This window comes from Drosophila santomea, chromosome 3L, assembly GCF_016746245.2.
Source record: "Drosophila santomea strain STO CAGO 1482 chromosome 3L, Prin_Dsan_1.1, whole genome shotgun sequence".
Classification (NCBI taxonomy): domain Eukaryota; kingdom Metazoa; phylum Arthropoda; class Insecta; order Diptera; family Drosophilidae; genus Drosophila; species Drosophila santomea.
In genome coordinates this window covers 8,238,590-8,260,565 of record NC_053018.2, presented here as the reverse complement: position 1 = coordinate 8,260,565, position 21,976 = coordinate 8,238,590, and the positions used below count along the sequence as shown (strand labels likewise).

Genomic DNA, 21,976 nt, shown 5'->3' with positions numbered 1-21,976 from the left:
GTGCCGTGGCCCGGTGTATCCGACATGAGTGTGATGGCCCCAACAAAGTGTTGAATGCCGGCGCTGGCTGTCAAGTGGAGGCCCCCGGGCATTGGCACACTCAGTCGCCACCCGCTTAGTTGTGCAATGGGAGCATCAAAAGTGGTCTGACTTTTACATGGATTTTCTTCGCTTCTTTTTTTTTTTTTAGTTAAAATAAAATTTTAATAATATGAAAATATGCTTAAAATTTGCAGTTTTGCAAGTGTATATGTGATTTTTGGGGGTTTGTCTGTGTGTTTTCATATATATAAAAGGTTATCAGCGTTGTGGGGGTGTATACGCTTGCTAGTCAGGCATGTAAATCTCTTAAGCATAATTTCACATCGAATCGGCTTTCTTTTATATATATATATATGTATATTTTGTTTATCATTAAGTTACGCTTATACAATTCGTTACGTATTCTAGCCTAAATGTATACCATCGTTTTGTTTTGTTTTTGTTTTTGCTTTGTTTTTAGTTTTCGATTTGCTCTTGTAATCTTGTTCTTTGTATATGTGTTCAAAGGTTTTTGTAAATTTTAAACTAATTGCTATAAAAATGTTCAACAGCAAACTCGCGTATGCATTGGTGACTTGAAGGTGGACCAAAAGCGAATGCACAAACAAATCAACTGTCAACTCGAAAAAATCTTAAAAATGTGTTTAAAGATCGATAGCCAAAAGCCATTAATAATTGTATTTGGTTTCTGCAGCATGCGCGCACAATAAATTTTACAAAAATGAACGTAAAAAATGTACAATTACAAGCACATATAATTTGTTGAACATGGCTCTGCACATGTTCTCTTTACCAATGCATTCTTTAAAGCTATATAACAATTTTTTTAAATTTCATTTTGCATCATTAGTTCTGGACTCGATTGTATCTCCTCTTACCAACTGCCTACTCGGTTCTTCCCCCAACAAGGATAGAAATTAATTAACAGTAAGTGATCAACTAAGGAAGTACTTGAAGACTGACAGTGAAGGATTCCCCAACAACCACTCAACTTTAGGGGGGCACATATACCCATGAGCTTTAAAATGATTAAAATTAGAGTGTGAATCGTAGGGAGAGTAATTTCATAGTCAGCTGAATGGCGTCGGGGATGCCTTGCGATTTCTCATGGTTTGGTTTACAGATTTAGTTATTGCAAATGTGTTAAGACTCAAGTTCAGTTTAATTGTAAGCTTCCTGCGCAAAACTTCTCTACTCATCTTGGCTGGGTGTCGTTGCTGTTTCTATTTAAACTCCTCAATTTCTAATTCGCTGGATCTTGGCTTTCTCTCTCACATACATCACATATTTTACACTTTAATAATACTTCCTTACACATAATTTATTAATTAATTCATATTTCCCTCTCTGCAGTTATGTAGAGCTAAAGTTGGTTGCTTCTGCTGCTATTGTTGCTAACGCTATTGGACAGCTTCTTATACACCAGTCAGGCCTTTATTAGTTGACTTTTTCCTTAATTGATGATCCCGCTGCTGCCACTGCTACTGCTCCTGCTTACATTGTTGTTGATTGATCGGCGCCAATTTACGACAAAAACGGATTTGTAGTTGCTTCCGGCTTGATCCACGGCATGTTGTTATTTTGCTGCAAAATTCAATGTCTCATTAGTTTGATTCCAATAATTCAGAACGCGTAAGCTAAGTTACTAAACGTAAGCAAACGACATGCATGAGTTTTAAGTTATTTGAGCCAACTACAGGGTTTACATTATTGGTTTAATAGTTTTAGTTGTTAGAGGTAATTCTACGAGTTAAATAGCAGAACATGCACATTCGAAAAACATTTTACCCATTTGCATTTATTGCTTAGTGTATGTTTTATTTAAGCGTCCAAGCCTCCATTGATGGCTACAATTAGAAAATATTATGGATCAACTGGGTTTTAGCAGAGCTTCTGGTTAGGATGAGTATGTGTTCTCCGGGAAGCAGCATGGGAAACCCTTAGCTGCCCTCCCCCATCAGCAGCTCATTGTACTCAAACAAACAAACAAAAACTAAATCAACGAAATAAATAATAATGCAAGCTAAACAATAAACAACAATTTCTGGCAAAAGTTGTAGTGTGGAAAGGGCAGCAGCGACAATTTCAGCGGCAGCAAACTCACTTCCAGCTTGCAGTTGCCCGACGAGGTTGGGGGGCCAAAACTCATGACAGGATCGGCCACAAAACCCAGGGGAGCAACGCTAATTCCAGGGGTTTCGGCCAGTGATTCGGATAGGGCGCTGCTATAGCTGGCAGCATAGCTTGAATAAAGTCTGGGAGTACCATAGTTGCTGTTGATATTGTTATTATCCTTGCTGCTGTACATATAGCTATCATCAGCAGGTGCTGTTGGACTATTATAGTATGGACGTTCGCTGAATATATCCATGTTGCGAATTCCATCGACACCCGGACTCGGACTTGCGTAGCAGCTGTGTATGGTGCTGTTGCTGGTGGAGCTGTTCATATTGCTCGGAATATTGCTATTACCAAGGATATTGATGGTGCTGCTGCTGCTGTTGCTTTGATACGCATAATTGTAGACCTGCGAATTGGCCTGTGGCTGGGGGATGTTGGCGGAGGGAATGATGGGATTACTAAACGCACTCAACAGCTGAAATTCACCAACGGACGAGGGCCCCAAATTGAGGCTAGTGGGACGTACGGGAGGCGGAAGTTTTGGCTGGGATATCGGGTTTTACATGCAACAGTTGCTCAAAACGAAATGACAGAAGGACAAACGATAGTAAAATGAAACAAAATGCAGACGTGAAATGATAAGATAGTTTCAAAGACAGAAACAGAAATATCGATAAGTCATCAGAGAGCAAAACCTCAATTAAAATAATTAAAATATAAGTAAAAAAAAACGCAGAGTTTCCCTAACACCGCAGACGCACAAAATCCTCCAAATTCTGGCAACTCACCTGTGAAGTCGCACTAACGCCACCCATTACAGGTGCCCAGGGATCTTGGTTCATGCTGACTGAAAACGGGGCCTGTTGTTTCAGCTGATTGATGGACGGCACCTAAAAGTAATCGAAAAAGGAAAAAATAAGCAAATCTATATCTTTTTAAATCGAATGCAAAATTGAACTCACGGCTGGCTGCTGTTGCTGGAATAGATTCGTTTTGGGTGGCACTACGTTGTCGCTGAAGGGATTGTACGTCGGCTGATTACCCGTTTGCGTTTGTGGCGCAATCGGTTTGATCAGATTGTCCAGGTTAACAAGCGCAGAGTTCTCGCCGAGGAAAGAATGGGCATCCTTTATAGGTTTCTTTGCCGTGGCGCCCGTCGACGGATGCATACTGCTGTTTATAGCTCCATTTCCGTAGTTCGCAGATAGCGGATCCATGTCGTCAAGCAGAGAAGCTGGAAATGGTTTTACGGTGATAAGCTCGAAAGTTCTGTTGTTTTCATACAATTGCCTTACCATTGTTGTTGTTGGAGGCGTTGGAATTGCTGTGCTCACTCTTGTTCCGGTTGGTAATCAAGTCGAACTCATCAAACTCGGGTGACTGTTTCTAAAATTGACAAGAGAATTTTTAACATTACATAACAACAAAAATTTAAATTTTATTATCAAATTAAAGATTATAACATCGCTTACCTTTATGGCACCAGTTCCCAGGGCTTTCCAGGGATCATCCAGTGCCCCCACACCCGTCTGAGGTGCTGCACCTGCTGCCCAGGGATCTGCCAAGGCAGCAGCTGCTGTTGCTCCTCCTGCCGCTGATGCTGCTGGCTCTGCTAGCCAGGGATCCGAAGATGAGCTACCATTGTTTGCCGCATGGTTTACGGGTGCAGCTCCTAAAGCTCCGGCAGCAGTTGATTTTACCAGCCAGCCTTCAGCAGGAGCACCGGCCGGGGTGGCTCCACGTCCATTTTGGTTGGCATTGCCATTGGTCTGCAGCCAACCCTCGTTGGAGGAGCCCGAGGCCACCGATGGCGACTGAGTGCGTGCTCCCCAGGCATCGTTTCCAGCTCCTGCACCCAATGGCGCCGAGCTCATCGGCACTCCGGCACCCATGATGGTTCGCGGGGCAGCGGAGGGATTCCAGGGATCGACTTGTGGCGAGGATGTACCCGACCAGGGATCGGACAACTGGCTGGGAGCTCGCGGACCAGGTGTGGCCCAGGGATCGACTACAGCCGCAGGGGCGCCGCCTGCAGCGCCCAGCGGCGGACTTGAGATGCTCGTAGCGCCCAGAGAAATATCCAGTAGATCGAGCAAATGGCTCTGTGGTTCCTCCTTCTTGGGCGCAGGAATAGGACGTCCGTTTGGATCCCTATTAGAATTCATTATTTTATTAGTATAGAAATCGGAAGTATTGTATTTCACAATTTCCACTCACTTGAAATCCTGCTCACTTTGGCTGAGCGCAAGTTGCAGGCGCACATCATCACTGCGCCGCTTGGCCTCCTCCTGCTCCGCTTCCTCTCGGGACATGGCCATGGCCAGCTGGAGCTGCAGCTCCTCCTCGCCCGCCGTCTGGGGACGAACCATTTCCAGCTCGGAAACCGATTTGGGTGGCTCCTCCTGCCAGCCTGGCGGCAGGTCACGTTGTGATGGTCCATCGATATAACCATCGCTGCCGAATCCACTCGGATTCTGAGCGAATCTCTCCTTGGCCTTCAGCGCCTTCGCACGCTCGTTCTTTAGTCGCTCGTCATCCTTGAGGAGGGTAACCAGCTGCTTGGCCTTCTCACGAACATGGGTGCCCTGATCCTTGCCCTCCTCGAAGTACACAAACTCCCGCAGGGTTTGAATGGCAAAGATGTTCTCCTTGCACTGCTGGGCCACCTTTTCCGAGCCAGTCTTAATCAGATACTCCAGCAAAATGAGTGCCTTGTACACATGGCGCCAGTTCTTGCCGTGGTCATTCAGACGCTTCCAGATCATCTGCATGATTTCCGAAAAGGCAACCACATTGTGGGTGAGGTCCGCTATCTCGCCCATGATAGCGGCCGAAGGACCCCACGGGTCATTCGAGGTGGCCTCGCGCACTTTGACCTAAATGGATATAGGATGTATGTTTTAAATAATTGAATTGGTTTGTGGATCATGGAGATCACTCACCTGGGCATCGGAGTAGTTGTGCGCAAGGTTCTTGATGTTTCTGCGCAGACCAGCGACATTGACCTGCATATCGTCCTTTTGCTTTCTCACTGTGTGACAAGAAGGATGGAAAGGGGTGTTAACATGGCTATATCTTCGCGAACCAACCGTTTGGTGGAGTACAGGGTTTATCGGTTGGATTGTGGATGGGGTTATTTGATCTTAGGTTTAGTTTTGCTATCGCAGAGTTCCGCTTTGATGTTTATGCGAATCGGTGTGTGGTAAATTTGGGATTTTGCGTTATTTTTTTTTTTTTGACAGTTTCTGCAAAGGTTTTGAAATGTTTCCGAATCTAAAGTGTTAAGTGTGTTTCGGACTACAAAATCTGAACAAAAACAAACAGAAACGGTGAAGACGAATCGGTTCCAGTGGGAGTGGAACGTATGTGGAAGGTGTTACGTGATCTGTTTGGTGAGTTTTGCTGCTCTGTGTTGCTGCTCGGTGTGGTGAGAGTTGAAACTCAAGTTTCAAATCGAATCGGATCGAATATGTTCATAATGTCCCATTTATAATTGGCGTTTTTTATATACTTTTTTTGTTGTGGAAAAAAAATTGAAGTTATATGAGGTGTATTAACATTGAGACTTACTTTTCGTTTGTTTTTGCGTTTGACTTGGCTTTTTATTTTCTATACAGAAACTTTGGACTTTTGCTTGAATAAGCTATAGATTCTTTTGCTCTTTTTGTATTTAAATTCGTTTTGGTTTATGTTTTTTGCTGTTTAAGTGCTCCAAAGCAAGCTATATATGAGATACAAGATAAATACAATCAAAATACATAGTAAAAGAGTACACATACGGATATACATATTTATATATAGTCAAATGTCGATTGTGGCTGTTTTTGCAATAGTGCAAAACACACAAATTAATTGATTAAATAATTGCCAAACTCAAGTGCACCAAACAAAAAGAGTGAAAGCATATGTTGAAACAAAAAATTGAGATACGAAACCCTTAGATTTTAAAGCGCTGCTTTAAAACCCGCACCAGACTTTACAATACTAGATACACCCAGTCCGAAGGTCTCTAGAAGAAATAATTCAATTTGCGGGCAAACAAAAAGCAAACGGAAAGGAAAAGCATGGCAAAAAAAAATTAAAACAACACATGGCAAAGTGTATTCCCCTTGACATTTCCTAGTCGACTAGGAAATACACAGCACAGAAATAAGTCAATATACATATCATTTTATACAAACTGAATTTGTTGCCACCGAAAGTGGTTAACTTCAGTTGAATTTTAACCATTAACAATATATACAGTTTGGATATGTACAAAATGTATTGTATTTAGCATTTTGCCCAGTAATGTTATGAGAAACTGATTAAAGAATCGTATCTTTTAATCAATTTAAATGAATATCCGAAACCTATCTCATTTAACTCATAAATCCCTTTCCAGAGCCCCTGCTTGAACTTAACCCATGGCAGACTTAAACGTGAAGCCGCAAAAGTGCAAATAGCCACGGCTCAGGAATCAAAAAGTGGACAGACAAATGTCTACGGCTATGTCTGGATATGCAAATGTGCAGACCAAACTGCATTATGCATTGCAGGGCAACCCACAACCACAGCGAGAATTTATAGCAAATGAATTGATTTTCAACCGCTTTCCTTGCGCTGTTCCATCTATTTTTAAAAGCGAAAATCGCACACCGGCTAATCAAATTGTTATCGATTCAGTTGCAAAAGTAGCGAAAGCTATTCGAGAGGAATTTAGAGTAATGTTGTACTCGACCGTAAAGAAAAGCAAATGTTCACAAATAAGCCGCAGTTGCGAATTGAAGCTGATTAAGTATAAGATAACTACGTGTATATGTACAAAGTATAGTAAGACGACGTATTTTACGACTTTGTTTGGGGAAAAGTAGATAAACGTAAATCGCCAGTCACTTTACACAGTTTATAATGTTGTTAAATTTATTAAAAATAATATAAACAGCTATAAACAGAAAAGCCAAACATACACTTGATAAGCGAATACCACGTTTTATTAGGTTATCGATAAGACCAAAACAAAGAAAAACATACCACATTCTCGTTTCGAGTTATCATAATTTGATTAGATATAAATTTAGAAATATATAATAATGCTTTTATTACTTATAAATGAAGAAATTAGCATATATAACACAATGAGCCTGGACAATGATATTTCAATAAAGCTCTTTCAGCAGTTAAGATAGCAATTAACCCCAGCTAAACCAGGGAAAATCTCAAAAACACTGCTTCAAATTAAGTGGCGACTATTAACCAGTTTTACAGCTGGAGAATCATTTAGTTTCTGATATAAGCACCGTTCTTTATGCTGTCCGACGAGTCTATATTTATTTCTGTTTATTTTTCGTGTAAACAACGCACTTGACACATATCTTCCATCGCGGCAGGTGCCTCAAAAATGTATCTTACAGATAAACCCGTTTCGCAGGCATTCGAGCTATGCGAGAAATCAAGTGAATATATGGGGGGGCAATACTCGTAAATGGTCAGTGAAATTCATTGACCGATCGTAGTAGCGATCCACTGTGAAAAAGGGCCGTTTGTCTGCCTCGTTTGTTTGTTTTCATTTCGCACGAAGAAGGCGAAATAATTTAATTAAATGTCGCGCAGTAAGAAGGGCAAAAAAAACACTACGCAAATGAAGTGCAAGAGTCAAGACAAAGTGGGTGGTGCGGTGTGCGGATGGTAGTCTGTTTTTTTGTAGTGACGGTGGCCTGAACTTGAGCAAATTGAATGCCAGACAGCAGACAGAGCAACGACGAAGCTTTCTTTGTGTTTCGGTGCACTTGACTTTCGGCGGAACGTCGCCGTTTTATTGCCAAAATAATACAGCTACGCTTGTGTGGGTATCAAAACAAACAGAATGGCGAACGAGTTGCGAATCACTTTGTTCCAAAGGCTGCGAGCCTTGACGGCAGCGGTTCAATGAACGTATGTAGCTGGAGGCAGCAAAAGCTTCCCAAGCGCCCCAAATGCTCCAAACACCGAACTTAACTCAAAATGGGGAGCTACTGCGTGTGAGGTGTTCGCCGATTGATATGCGCGGTGTTACTGATCACTCTGCGTTCGCTTGTTATATCCAAAAGCAATTAAATGCGAGCAAAATATTCCACATTCACGAGGCTATTTGACGTGCATTATTGTCAGACGTTTAGCATGTTTCCGCTAAGGTGAAAAATATTGATGAAAGCCTGTCAGTAACCCCCCTTAAAAGATTGTTCTCTTTTCTTAGTGTTCCTATATACTATTTTATCTCATTAAACAGCAGGGAAGCTTTTCTATTTAAACATTACAGGTTGAACTTAAAATCTTACAGTCTTGAGATTAAAAAAAATAAACAATTGAATACACGTTTAAATTAATATTCTTAATATATTACTATATTACTATATGACTCTCAAGCATCTATTTGCAATGTAATAGATACTTATGTACAACAAGAGAATATAATAACAACAAAAAGTCGCTTGTAAACATCTGCTTATCTGGTATTCATGGAATTTTCACAGTCTGAAGATATCTACGTTACTTTCGCAAATGAAATGTTTGCTTTTGGTTTACGGTTATCTGAGCTCTTGAGATGTTTTTTTTTTTTTTGTTTGTTAGCACCTCAAACAGGTGGAAAGGGCTAGTTGCTGGCGACGAAGGTCACTGTTCGCTCGCTGATTCTGCCCACTGTGCGACACGATCGCCGGGCCCCTCCTCAGTTCCCCTCGGCCACCCAGCCGCTGACACTGTTGCAGTTTCCAATGCTGCTGCAGCTGTTGTAAATGCGGGCGTACATTAGGTATCATTTGTATATAATATATATGCATTAATGGCTACATGGGTGCTTTTTGCGACTGTGTGCGTGTGATAACGAGCCAGAAATGCGATTAGATTTCATTTGTGACACTCAAACTACTCGCACACACACACGCACACGGACGCACTGAGTGGGGGGCACACGAATGTGCGAAACTTCATTCATTACTCATACGCCCCCCTCGCATACATAAACCTGTTTCCACCCACGCCCCTGGCAACCCCGAATCCACTATGACTAATCACTCGACCGGCTAACGGCAGTTATCAAATTATAAAAAAAAGGGAAAAAAAACACAAAAACCAAAGAAGCGCTATCAATAAGCAAAGTAAAATACGGTTAGCGGGGAATTACATTTAGAAAAGGGGGATCTATAATTACGAAAATTATTATTTAAGAAAAAGAAGCCCCAAAGAGAAAGAGAGAGAGCAATATGTTTGTGCCCCCCTCCAACTTACTCTTTCGCTCACCTGCAATGTTTCTGTGTTATTGTTGTTTTTGTTGCTTCACTGCAGTTCGCCTTTGGATGTTCGGTTGTGTGTCTGTGTGTGTTTGCCGTATGTGTGCGTTTGGGGGCTCCGCTAGGCTGTGTATGTGTGTGTGTGTCTGTGTATGCGACTCCTCCTCCCCAACTAGTTTTCTTTTTTATATTTTACGACTTTCTTTTCTTTCTTTTTTCGGACTTGAATAGACACGGTCACAAGATGACGATGACGACAATGCGACGTCAACAAAAGTGAAAAACAGTGGAGCTGCGCGCACGATATGGATATCCAAAAATCCTGGCACTTTATCGGGTATTTGGGGCTCTCGACGGCTATTGCGATGATATTGCAACTTATTTACCCTTTGCACTCTGCACACAAAACACGAATTATTATTTCTATCTCTGCTTTTCGCTTTGCACTAGTGATGGGACCAGACTTGATGGGCACTCGATACTTTGGCAATATTGCGATGTCGATATTACTCATCAACCTATTGGTTCTTATCAGTTTTGAATATTAGTATTTTAAAAATACTAGTTAATATATGAAAACAATTATTCTGGTTATTTAGTAATATTCATTTGTTATTATTCATTTGTAACTTGTAAAATTTAAAACAGAATATTTATTTACTTACGTCAAGCAACCAATATCATTCCCAATCTTCCCCTTTTCATTGATGAATATTTTAGATAACAATTTAAATAGATAATAAATAATTTATATAATAATTAAAATGATTCAAATAATTATATTACTGAAAAAAAACTACATCATAATTTAAATATAACGACGGTATTTTTTAGTTGTCGTCCCGACTTAGACGCATGTCATCGATGTTAATCGGTAGTTCGCACATATCAGTTATCGATTTCTCTAGTCTTCTTAAACTTACCAAACTGTGGTGAATTTTCTTGGGTGAAAGTGATAACGTTATTTTTTTCATATATTTACAGTTGTATTTATTTATTTCCTACGTAAAGACTTAATGTTCTCTCTACTTCTGCTTATATTATTATTTTGTAAAAGCTTAGAGAATTTTTGAGCTTAGAAAATTTTAGTTCCCATATTTACCGTTAGCGGTAAACCAAGTTGGCGCCAACAGAATATTTTCAAAAACAAAATAACTTCAAGAAATCGTGGCAAGTTTTTAAAGAAAACAAAATCGAGTTTTATTTATGATTTTATTTAGAATACCATTTTCATTTTCGTATAATTACACGCTAAAATCTATTTTCTCATTTTGTTAACGAACTGATAACAATATTTTTTCTCGTTTTTTTATTCGTATTTTTTTTTCAGTTTGTGCATGTGCACCGCTACGGTTGTGTTTGTGTGTGTGTGTGTTGTTTTGTGTGTTTGTATGTGAGTGAGTGCTTTTCGTTATTAACATTAGCTCGATGCGATTTGTTGTTGCTGTTGTTTAACTCTAAGTACCTACTTGTAGATGTTCAACGTTCATACGTGTATACAGTTATTAAATATAGATAATGTGCATATGCAGTTGCATATTCGATATCGCCAACTTCCTGTTTCTACCGGTCACGCTTTCGCTTTTTAATTTCACGGTTTGTTTGAATTTAGAAACCATTTACTTTATATTTTAATGATCATACTAAGGGAATCCGACTTATGTATATCACCCATTTCTATGTGTTTCAATGAATCAAATTAGAATCCGCTCTAGACACTTAACAGAATGAAGAATACATTTTTCTCTAATCCATATATTTTCAACATTTTTTGGAAATTCCTTTTAATTCCGTGAAATTGAAAAGCGAAAGAGTTCCGCTTGCCAACGCCAAAGCACACATACGCGAAATTGAGCCCCCAACAAATAAGCTTAAATCATAAGACTGTCCTCGTACGTTTGTCCCGAATTCAGGATTGAAAAACCGCAGTAATCGTATCGAATTTTGCATTAAATCGACGAAAAAAACTCAACAAAAAAGCGTTTGGTTCGACAACGGTTCGATTTAGCGATGGCTTAAATAAAACATAAGAACTAAGTTAACTTAAGGCATACAAATCCGAAACTCGCTCCTTTCCGCCGTTTGCATGCTGCTCCGCCCGATCTCCATCGATTCCACCGCCTCCATTCGTCTGCGATTTACAGTAAAATAATGTGGTTATTTTCGGGGGATTCCCCCCGAGGAGCCGAACCCCCCCAAGCGAAGGACTCACTCCTCCGGCGGTTCCTCGGGAATCTGAAGGCTCTGCGCCGCGTGCGGATACTCTGCGTGCACGGAGTTGGAGTGCATCGACTCGGAGTCCTCCTCCAGCGCATTCGCCTTGCTCGGCGGCGGCGTCAGTGCATCACTGCCCACTGGAGGCTGCACCAGATTGGGGATGTACTCGACCGTCTCGTATTCGGTCTTGGCCACCGCCTCGTGGTCCAGATCCCGCTCCAGTTCTCGCTCCCTCTCGCGCTCCCTCTCCCTTTCCAGGTCCTGCTGTAGGGGATCGAGAACCACTGGCGGTACCAGGGCAGATGCCTCATCCTGTGCCACACCGACATCCGTTTGATTGACTGGAGTGTCCGGCGGATTGTGATCCTGGAGTTCCACTATCACGGGCAGCGTTTCATTGGGTTTCGGTGTCGTGGTGCTGGTGGTCGTCGTGGTGGGTGCTGTGGTGGTGATCACCTCGATGGGATCCACCTGACTACTGGTCTCTGTTGTTGTCGTCGTCGTTGTGGTACTTGTGGTAGTCGTGGTCTCCTGTGCGCTGTTTGTGGCAACTGGATTCGCGGTGGTAGTCTCATTCTTGTCCTCTTCTGGCGCCACAGGAAGTGGCAGAGGCGGTGGCGGCGTAGTGGTGGTCAGCAGAAGTGGTGGTGCTAGTGGTAGTGGCGATATCACCGGATTGACCAATGTGGTGCTAATGAGCACTGGATTACGCAGAGTGGCAATCAGTGGTGGTAATAGCTCATTATTGGCCTTGATCAACGATGGCATGATCACCTGCACCATCGGCTTTGGAACCTCGCGGCCTGCCAACTTCAGATTGGTCACCGTTATGGGCAGGTTCACATTGTATAGCATCGGAAGTACCGTGCACACCTCCTGGTCATTTTCAAAGCACTGGGATCGACCTCGAATTCGTGCCTCCTGGAGTTCCATCAATCGACACAACTCGTTTAAGTCCACGTCACACATTATGGGATTGTCTGGAGGAAAAAAATATAATTTTTTTTGAAAACACAGTTCGATTGGAAATTTAATTGCGAACTCAACGAGGTATGACATTCGATATTTGGAGCTATATTTTGAATGTTCTGATCAAAAGCCTGAATTTTATAATCGCAAAAACAGAAAAACGATTTTCGGAAAAATTTAAAAATCCTCATCAAAAATTGCAAAAAATATTCAAAAAATTCATTTTTTTTTGAAAACACAGTTCGATAGGAAATTTAATTACGAGATCAACGAGGTATGACATTCCATATTTGGACCAATATTTCGAATGTTCTGATCAAATTACTTATATTTTTATCGCAAAAACACAAAAGTCGATTTTCGGCAAAAATCTAAAAATCATCATCAAAAATTTAAAAAAATTGAATTTTATTTTGAAAACAGAGTTCGATAGGAAATTTATTTACGAGCTCAACGAGGTATGATATTCCATATTTGGACCAATATTTCGAATGTTCTGATCAAATTACTGATATTTTTTATCGCAAAAACACAGAAAATCGATTTTCGACAAAAATCTAAAAATCATCATCAAAAATTGCAAAAAAATTTCAAAAAATTGAATTTTATTTTGAAAACACAGTTTGATAGGAAATTTAATTACGAGCTCAACGAGGTATGACATTCCATATTTGAACCAATATTTCGAATGTTCTGATAAAAATACTGATATTTTTATCGCAAAAACACAGAAAATCGATTTTCGGCAAAAAACTAAAAATCATCATCAAAAATTGCAAAAAAAATTTCAAAAAATTGAATTTTATTTTGAAAACACAGTTTGATAGGAAATTTAATTACGAACTCAACGAGGTATGACATTCCATATTTGGACCAATATTTCGAATGTTCTGATCAAATTACTGATATTTTTATCGCAAAAACAGAGAAAATCGATTTTCGGCAAAAATCTAAAAATCATCATAAAAAATTGCAAAAAATGTTCAAAAAATTGAATTTTTTTTTGAGAACACAGTTCGATAGGAAATTTAATTACGAACTCAACGAGGTATGACATTCCATATTTGGACCAATATTTCGAATGTTCTGATCAAAATACTGATATTTTTATCGCAAAAACACAGAAAATCGATTTTCGGCAAAAATCTAAAAATCATCATCAAAAATTGCAAAAAAATTTCAAAAAAATTTCAAAAAATTGTATTTTTTTTTGAAAACACAGTTCGAAAGGAAATTTAATTACGAACTCAACGAGGTATGACATTCCATATTTGAACCAATATTTCGAATGCTCTAATCAAAATACTGATATTTATAATCGCAAAAGACACAGTTTTTATCAACAATATAGTTATTAGATCAAGGTATATTGAAGATATAATTAAGGGTTTATTCTTTATGGTTAATATATATATATAATACAACGAATTTCCCAGCACTTGGAACCCTTGTTAAAATATAAATTCCTATAGTAATTTGGGGTAGGAGCAATCCCAGTTGCTAAGAAATAAGCTCATTGATAACATACCATCTAGATGAATCTCCAGTTTGCCGGGAACATTGTGGTTTTTGCAGCGTGTGTTGGTGACGAGTTCGCTCGATATAGTCGAGATCTGGTTGTTGGTCAAGTTGGCCTGGCAGAGAACGGGCAGTCCCTTGAAGTCCTGTTCCAGTTTGGTGATGTTGTTGTAGGCAACCTTAAGTATTTTTAGGCTGGGCAGCAAAGTCTACATACAAATAATACCAATTAGTACGCAATAGTATGAAGATAGTAAGTGACTTACCATTTCCAAGGGCTTGAGCTCCGCCAGCTGATTGCCGGTCAGGTCGAGGATGTCCAAGCGAAGCATGCCATCGAAATCTCCCACCTGGAGGTGTTCCAATCGGTTTCCAGCCAAATTCAGTATCCGTAGATTGCCCAAGCCAGCCAAAGCGCCATTCAGAGCTTCGATTCTGTTGTTATCCAGATCCAGGTTGACCAGCATCAGCTCCTGCACACCCCGGGGATCGGGCAGCAGACGTTGGATGCGATTGCTGGACAGCTGGAGGGTCTTCAGCGAACGCAGTCCGTGCAGTTCCGCCATGGAGAACTCTTCGATGTCGTTGAACGAAAAGTTGGCGTTCTTCAGCTTGAGAATGGGCAGCAGCGAGGAGTTGAGCGACTTGATGTGGTTGCAGCCCATCTGCAGGGTCTCCACCTTGGAGCAGGAGGCGAATTCGTCCTGGGCCAAATACTCCAGCTCATTGTTATCGGCCATGACCTCGGACAGATTGACGGCATTGCGCAGTACGCGGTCGAAGGATCTCAGTTGGTTGCAGTGTATGTGCACCGTTTCCAGGCTGTGCATGCCGGCCATGTTGGCCGGTAGACGTTCCAACCTATTATTGTGGGCCATGAGGAGGCGCAGCTGCCCTCCATCGGGTAGCTCGTCATCCAGCGTGGTGATGTTATTCGCATTGATGAACAGCGATTCCAAGTTGTGCAGATCGTGTAGCGAACCATTGAGCGACTCCAGTTGATTTCGACCCAGATGCAGGATGAGCAGACTCTTGGGAAAGGAACCTCTGTCCAGGCGCGTGATGATGTTGCTCACAAGGATCAGATTCGTCACCCGTTGAATGCCCCGGAAGTCCTCCTGCTGCACCGACCGTATCTTGCACCGCCCCATGTCCAGAGTCAAAAGGCTCGGCATGTGGCTCAGGGCGTGCTTCGGGATCTCGTCGAGGTCGTTGTCGCCGATGCTTAGGTAGGTGACATTCGATAACCCGCGGAACGGCACCTCGGGCAGCGATCTATAAATAGCGGCAACAAAACAAATCCATTACATTTTCGTATTATTAGACGGAGGGAGCCGAATATTGGACACACGGCCAAAAAGGCAGTAGGATTCTCCGGATCCATTTCACCAAGACTTAAGTGACTTTTGAAGGAAAGGTGCCCATTAATTCTTGGTAAAAACTAAATCTCTTGCACTAACAAATATCTAATGTTTGACATATACATAAGCACACACTCAACATTTTTATCAGATGAGTTAACTTATGAAAAGATCTGGCGAATCTGTTTCAAGGAATTGGCCGATTAAACGTATATATTATACCTATAAATTCTCTAAAAGTTGTAGTTATCTTCTTAATTTATTGGGTATTTCCCGATAATTAGACACATTGTTTAGTAGATGGCTGACGAAATTTCCTAGTGATTTCGAAAATGTATGCTTTTATGAATGGCTCTAATAATCGTTATAGTACGAGAGCATTGCCCCCTAAATCTGATTCACGCCATGACAGTGATTCAAGCCAATCTGTAATTAGTTTTGAATGGGCCCATATCAAGTTTCGCATCCCTGGTCTATCTTTGGACCTGATGACGCAGCCTTATCAGGTGCTATGGCCCCATCCCGCACCGCTGCACCTGATCAGTATCTTTATCGACGTCTGCAGGTGGCTATTAAGTTGTCGCCGACGAGGCGCCAAACGACGAGGCCCCCAAGAACAGCAGATTCATGATGGGAACTGGGCTGGATGGCGGATGGCGTGCCAAGTGAATCCTTGGCGCCCGTTATTGGCATGTGGATGTGGAAAATGTGGATATGTTGATATATGGAATATATGGACATGTGGACATATGTACACGGTGGCCAGATTGTGCAGCAGATTGATTGGCAGGCTCTATTTTTAGCCAGACGATCTTGATTGATTGCCGGCTCCAAAGAGGAGGAGGAGGAGTAGGACTAGGAGGAGCCTAGTCAAGCCTTGATTATGTAATGAGTGAAGCTGGCCGAGCTGGACACTCTGCCCAGATGCTCAGACACTGAGATACTGTATCTATAATGAGCCTGTTGAACTTGAGCACATAGATATCGAGATAGATAGTTGGATCGATGGATAGATGGATGGATGGATGGGTGGATGGCTAGATGGATGGATGGATGACTGGTATGTGCGATCGGGCAGAGATGTATCCACAATTCCTTAACGTCAGCGGTATAATTGTCACACGACCTAAACTGGCCCCTTGATCATTGATTGAGCGTAATAATAAAATTCAATTGGACTGCCTGCTTCGCTCTTCACTGACCCCGGACCAAAGACCCAAAGACCACGGAACACGGAGAGAGCCCCCAACCGTATAGCATATATACATAAACCCCCAAATTGAAATTGAAAACAAAAACAAGTTGAAAACATTCCATTTTAGAGTACTAGTAGCATTTGGTGGTCTATTGGAATGCTCTGTTATTGTTTACTATACTGCGAGTACTACCTCCACGGATTGAGTAATTTAAATCCGTTTCCAGCGGCAACATTATCTCATTTTTGGGCCCAGACAGATCGACTGGGAATATTCCATCGGACAACCGACCGACACCCAATAAATTATGTACGAGTAGTTATCATAATTAATTGTCAGGCAGCAAGCGAATGAAGCCGTCAACAACTTTTCGCACTTTCTCAGGGCTGTGACTGCACTCCGATAATGCTGGTCATAATGGCGATCACTGCAATAATAGCCTCAAACAAATCTGCGAGTGATTGAACACATAATGCACATATAGTGGGCCCCGAGCATGAGACCTTCTTATCGCCCGAGAAACCACAAGACCAAAGCCCCCAATCAATCTGTCGAAAAGGCCACATAACTCCTTCTCAAAGATCCCAGCCCACAGCTTCCAGCTCATAGCACCCAGATGTCCTTATGTCCATTCAATAGTTGACCACACTTCACTCAAGTGCTCGCTGATTATGGGCGATCGTAAAAAGTGATCATAAAGTCGAGTTAATTATATTTTGGCGCCAGCCATTAAGCATATTTAATAGTCGTAAAAAGAAATCAAATAAACACAATCTCTTATCACAAATTGCTTTCGGCTGTGGTCCACATTTGGGCTAGGATTATATAGAAATGAGTACTTGGACGAGATCTATCAGTGCATTGGGATAACCTATATCAATTCATTACGAGATGTTCTGAAATCATCTTTCTGCTATTTTTTAAAAATTCAAGCTAAAAGACTTTCCAAATTCCACAGACGATCGAAAACAATAAAAAAAAAACGGACTTTTTCCGCCAATCTTTTCGGAATTTCAAACAACTTGTGACAAGCGGTTATAATATATATTTTGCCAACAAAGATCCTAAGTATGTACAGCCAGATAAGCTTCTCTAATTTCTCCCAGTGCATACGAATACACATGTGTCTGGTGGCGATACTTTTCCTGGCTGGTTGGCATGATTTGGTCAAAGCGCGATATTAAGGCAATAGGTCAATTGTTATAAATTGACATCAATGTAAAAAGCGTTCCCCGAGCAGCCGAGAATCGAAGGCATTGCCACCAGAGGCAAGCGCTCCCCGCTGGATGCTCGATTCTGGGATTCTGTATTCTGATCGGCGCAGAGATGGGGAGATGGTGCATAACACTGATTCGATCAAGTCGGCTAATTAAGTCATGCCGCCTTTCATACGAGCGCACAAATTGCATTCGGAGAATGATAAATCGAATAGCTTAATCGTGGGGGTAGGCCGGGGAATTGCCATGATTTCAGATTTCAGATTTTAGTTTTCAGAAGGCCGATTCCAGAAATGAATTTTCCCAGAACTTGAACATCGCAATCTGTTGATCAGCATAGGGAATAGCTTTCGATAGTTTGCGCATGCTACTTTAAATACTTTCAATGGAATGCTATATTACTAAAACGTGTTTGGAATGTTCGTCTAATCTGCGCTTCGTCCCACACAGATACTATGAAATTTTTAATAGATTCCCAAAAACAATAAAGATAAGCGATTTTTAAAGAATAAACATGAATGAGTCTAGTACTATGGACTATAACAAAGAGCCATTTCATTTCGACTAAGACAAAGATGCAATTGAATAAAGCTGTTGAAGAATTAAACAAACGCTTGTCCTTGTGACTGAATTCAGTTTTTGAAAACATTTTCTTTTCGGCAATTTCGGAATTTTCGGCTGCCTTTTGCTGAATGAATTTCTTGTTGGGCACAATGAATCCTGAGTCATATTTTGTTTTGAATCGCGACTGTTGCTGTAAGACAACGGAGTCAAATATCAATGAACCCGCGACAGGCGCTTATGAAATAGGCTCGAATGTTATTTCTATATTCGCAAGTGCAGAACGGAGAGGTGGTGGATCGGTGGTGGATCAGTAGATTGACAGCACTTATTTATACTCGTTATTTATAATTGACAATATATAAAACACAATGCGACAGTGAATTGAAATTCATTGAGAGTCAGAGTCGGAAAACGTGCAGGCGCCCCGTTGAAAAGACGCTTTCAACCAACTGCAATTATCAATTTTGTGTACGCATTAAGTATACGTCGTATAACCGCCAGCCATACGGCTAAGTACATAGCTTGAATCCTATATAAATACTTCGTAGGTGATAAGAGCGTGCTGTTATCAATTCAATATGAAGACGATGATGATGAGAATCGAGCTGCGGCACATCCCATGGCTGGTTGGAGGTAGTTTGGGAATTAGCGGCAATTCAATGCTACTTCCTAATTGAAAAATTAAATCATCTGCTGGGCGGCAATTAAGATGCGACTGCACCATTTCCAAGTCCATCTCCTTTGCAATTTTCCCCAATTTAGCCTTTAGATAATGAGGCGACGGTGGTGGCGGTGGCGGTGGCACTGGTCTCTTTGACGTAAACAAACGACATTGTTATTGTTTTATTGTTTTAGTATAGTATCTATATGGCTGTAAACAAGATCTTGGCACCCGAACCGATCTGAGTTCTGAGCACATTTTTTTTCGTGCATTTACATAAGCGTATTGAAATTTGTGTACATTTTGCATTATTATTTTTCGCTCGGTTTTTATTGGGTTTAAGGAACCTAAATTGATAGCCGGCCGAGCGGAAAATTCTGCCTTTCTGCGGAACTTGGCTGTTGGCCTTGAACTCCCCCCCAGTAAAGATATTTTGATTGGATCTATGGCAGGGTAATTTTCCCAATAGATGATACACCTCGTTCCACGGAAATTGGCACACGCTACCAAGAAATATAAAGACTAATTAAGTAGCTCTGCTGTATTGTAGCTACAACACTATCTTTCAAAAGTAATATTTCCTTTTAATTTAAGTAATATCTTGAATGTATGCTATATGAAAAGAAGTGCACCTATGTTCTCTTGTTAACAATTTGGGAAATGTAGAATAAATTCAGACTATTTAGTTTGTTTCTAGAAAATAGTGACTAAGCAAAGGAATTTGGCTAGAATGTGCACGCTGGGAAACCCCTTATAAAGCCATTTGGCTCCTGCCCTCGAAAAATGTAACCAAATCGATATGAGTCAACTCACTTGAGACTGTTCCACTGCATCCGTAGCTTGTACAAGTTGAAGTTCATATCCGTAAACGATCGCATTTCCAGGTCGTCAAGTTGCGAGTGCGTGATCTTCAGGTCGATATTGGTGTCGGCATTGAGCTTATTGGCCAGGCTGTCCACGACGGCATTAAAGGATTCCAGTTTCTCGCAGGAGAGCTCCACATGGTTCCAGGCCTTGCCCGTTTCGCAGGTGCAGGGCGAGATCTCCGGACGCACGGAACACTGCAGCGAGGCCAGGTGAAAGACGGTGTACACGAGGGAAGTCATTTTCGTTTGAGTGATCTCAGTCACTCGGTGAATGCGATTATTTCACAATTCTTTGGCCAGAGCAATAATAAATATATACACTTTTTGTTTATCTACGGTAACGATATATCTCGGTTCACAGTTCACAAAACACGGTTTTCCGGTTCGAGGCCAGGACACGTTGCATTCGCCCGGACGGCGGATTATCAACTGTTCGAGCAGGCAGCTCGGAAAACGAAAAACGAAAGACTCGGGAAATTACCCACTAGGCGCACATATGCGTGCGTGCGGGGGTTTCCATGGCAGCTCGGTTTTCCAGCAGGATTTCGTTGATTCTCTGAACCGCTGGCATCGGATTTCAAAGCCGCACTGTTCACCACTTTTGAAGATCTTTCGAAAAACACACGCGCACAAAAACGCTTCAAGATCGGATCGGATCGGATCGGTTTGGTTAGGTTCGATCGATCGATCGTATCGAATCTTTAAGACTGGGATATGGAGAACTGGAGCTGAAGCTGGAGCTGGAGCTGGAGCTGGAGCTGCTTCTCCTCCGCCTCCGCCTATCTGCTAGACCTCCTGACCCGCTTGTATATGTATGTAGATCGCCGATGCTCGGAATTAATCTTCTAAAAAATTGTATTTGTCGATTGGTCGTTTGCTTGTTGTTTGTCGAACCGAGAACACCGCGAGTATATCTCTATTGTATTTTATTGTATTTCATTTATTGATGGGCTGCTGATCACGTCTAGATTGCAGGGCGGTCTCTTTCCGACTGGGAGTGGAAATGCTAACGTTGAGGATTCGTATCTGCTGCTGCTGCTAGCTGCTGCTGCTGCTGCTGCTGCTGCTGTTGCTGCTGCCGGCGGCGCTGTTGCTGCTGCGGTGCGATATGTATTGCTGCTATTGCTGCTGCTGCGGTGCTGCTGCTGGTTTTACGCTCTCTGCGATCTCTTGGCGCTCTGGCGAGATGCTCGAGCGGCTTTTTGGCCAATTGGGGACTTGAGATGCGGCTATAATTGTCCACGACACTCAATTACATGTTATGTCGGCGCCAGGCATCAATCTCCATCTCCATCTCCATCTATATCTGCAACTCAATCCCGATCGCGATGTGCGTGTTTGTGCCCCCTTCGAGTGCTGATGTTGCTACTTGTTACTTTGCTACTTTGCTACTTGCTTGGTTGCTGCTGGGATCTTATTCTTCGGAACCTAGTTCTATGTATGGGGCATCATTATATTATCGTGGACACATGTTGGTACGTACTTACATATGTGCTACTTGCCTGCTGCTCTTGCCCTACGCACTCCCAATAAATTGTCCTTTACATAGACATCTGGCACTCGCCTCGCTCACTCACTCGGTAATGTTTTTAATTATGACTTTTCGGATCGTATCGTAGCGTATCGGATAGGATCGTATCGTATCGTATCGAATGGGATCGGTTGGGATCGTTGGCAGTGTTTGAATGGAACCGGCTTGTTTAAGGATCTCCGGCAGCCCAATTGAGATTGGGCCAAGTGGAAGAAAATTTTCCACTGGCGCCAGAGCGATTCAGAAACTCTGGCGGGGAAGGGATCAGGCGGCTGGGAGCAGGCAGCAGGGAGCTGGGAGCAGGAGCCATGCATCAAAGTCCGCTGCCTTAATTTATCTCCAAGTTCTGGGCCCGCATGCATAATTAAACACTGGGCGCCTTAAATGCGCTCGCCACAAATTCCGCAAATTCCACGGATTGCGCGTGCCAACAATGTCTCCTCATCCTCCTCCATCTCCTGCTCCT

General features: G+C 42.0%; 2 protein-coding genes across 6 annotated transcripts; both read right to left on the bottom strand.

Moving 5' to 3' along the window:
- Positions 1–375: 375 nt before the first annotated feature.
- Positions 376–9,875, bottom strand: LOC120447805 (epsin-1). Of its 5 annotated transcripts, none has more exons than XM_039629376.2 (10): positions 9,421–9,875; positions 5,734–5,884; positions 5,106–5,194; positions 4,381–5,039; positions 3,636–4,314; positions 3,459–3,549; positions 3,126–3,397; positions 2,952–3,053; positions 2,147–2,707; positions 376–1,626 (listed from the first exon to the last, which is right to left on the bottom strand). In XM_039629376.2, coding segments are annotated over exons 2-10 (2,514 nt in total). In that variant the 5' UTR covers positions 5,735–5,884; positions 9,421–9,875; the 3' UTR covers positions 376–1,566. The 5 variants fall into 5 exon arrangements, with proteins under 5 accessions (XP_039485310.1, XP_039485312.1, XP_039485315.1 ...); XM_039629378.2 differs by having other exon boundaries at positions 2,147–2,587; positions 9,421–9,874; XM_039629381.2 differs by lacking the exon at positions 2,147–2,707 and adding an exon at positions 1,831–1,889 and having other exon boundaries at positions 9,421–9,874.
- Positions 9,876–10,608: 733 nt separating this feature from the next.
- On the bottom strand, positions 10,609–20,979 carry LOC120448334 (insulin-like growth factor-binding protein complex acid labile subunit). Its single transcript, XM_039630288.1, has 4 exons — positions 19,927–20,979; positions 14,381–15,389; positions 14,125–14,323; positions 10,609–12,607 (listed from the first exon to the last, which is right to left on the bottom strand). The coding sequence occupies exons 1-4, from the start codon at positions 20,217–20,219 to the stop codon at positions 11,619–11,621; spliced, it is 2,490 nt and encodes an 829-aa protein (XP_039486222.1). The 5' UTR covers positions 20,220–20,979; the 3' UTR covers positions 10,609–11,618.
- Positions 20,980–21,976: the final 997 nt, after the last annotated feature.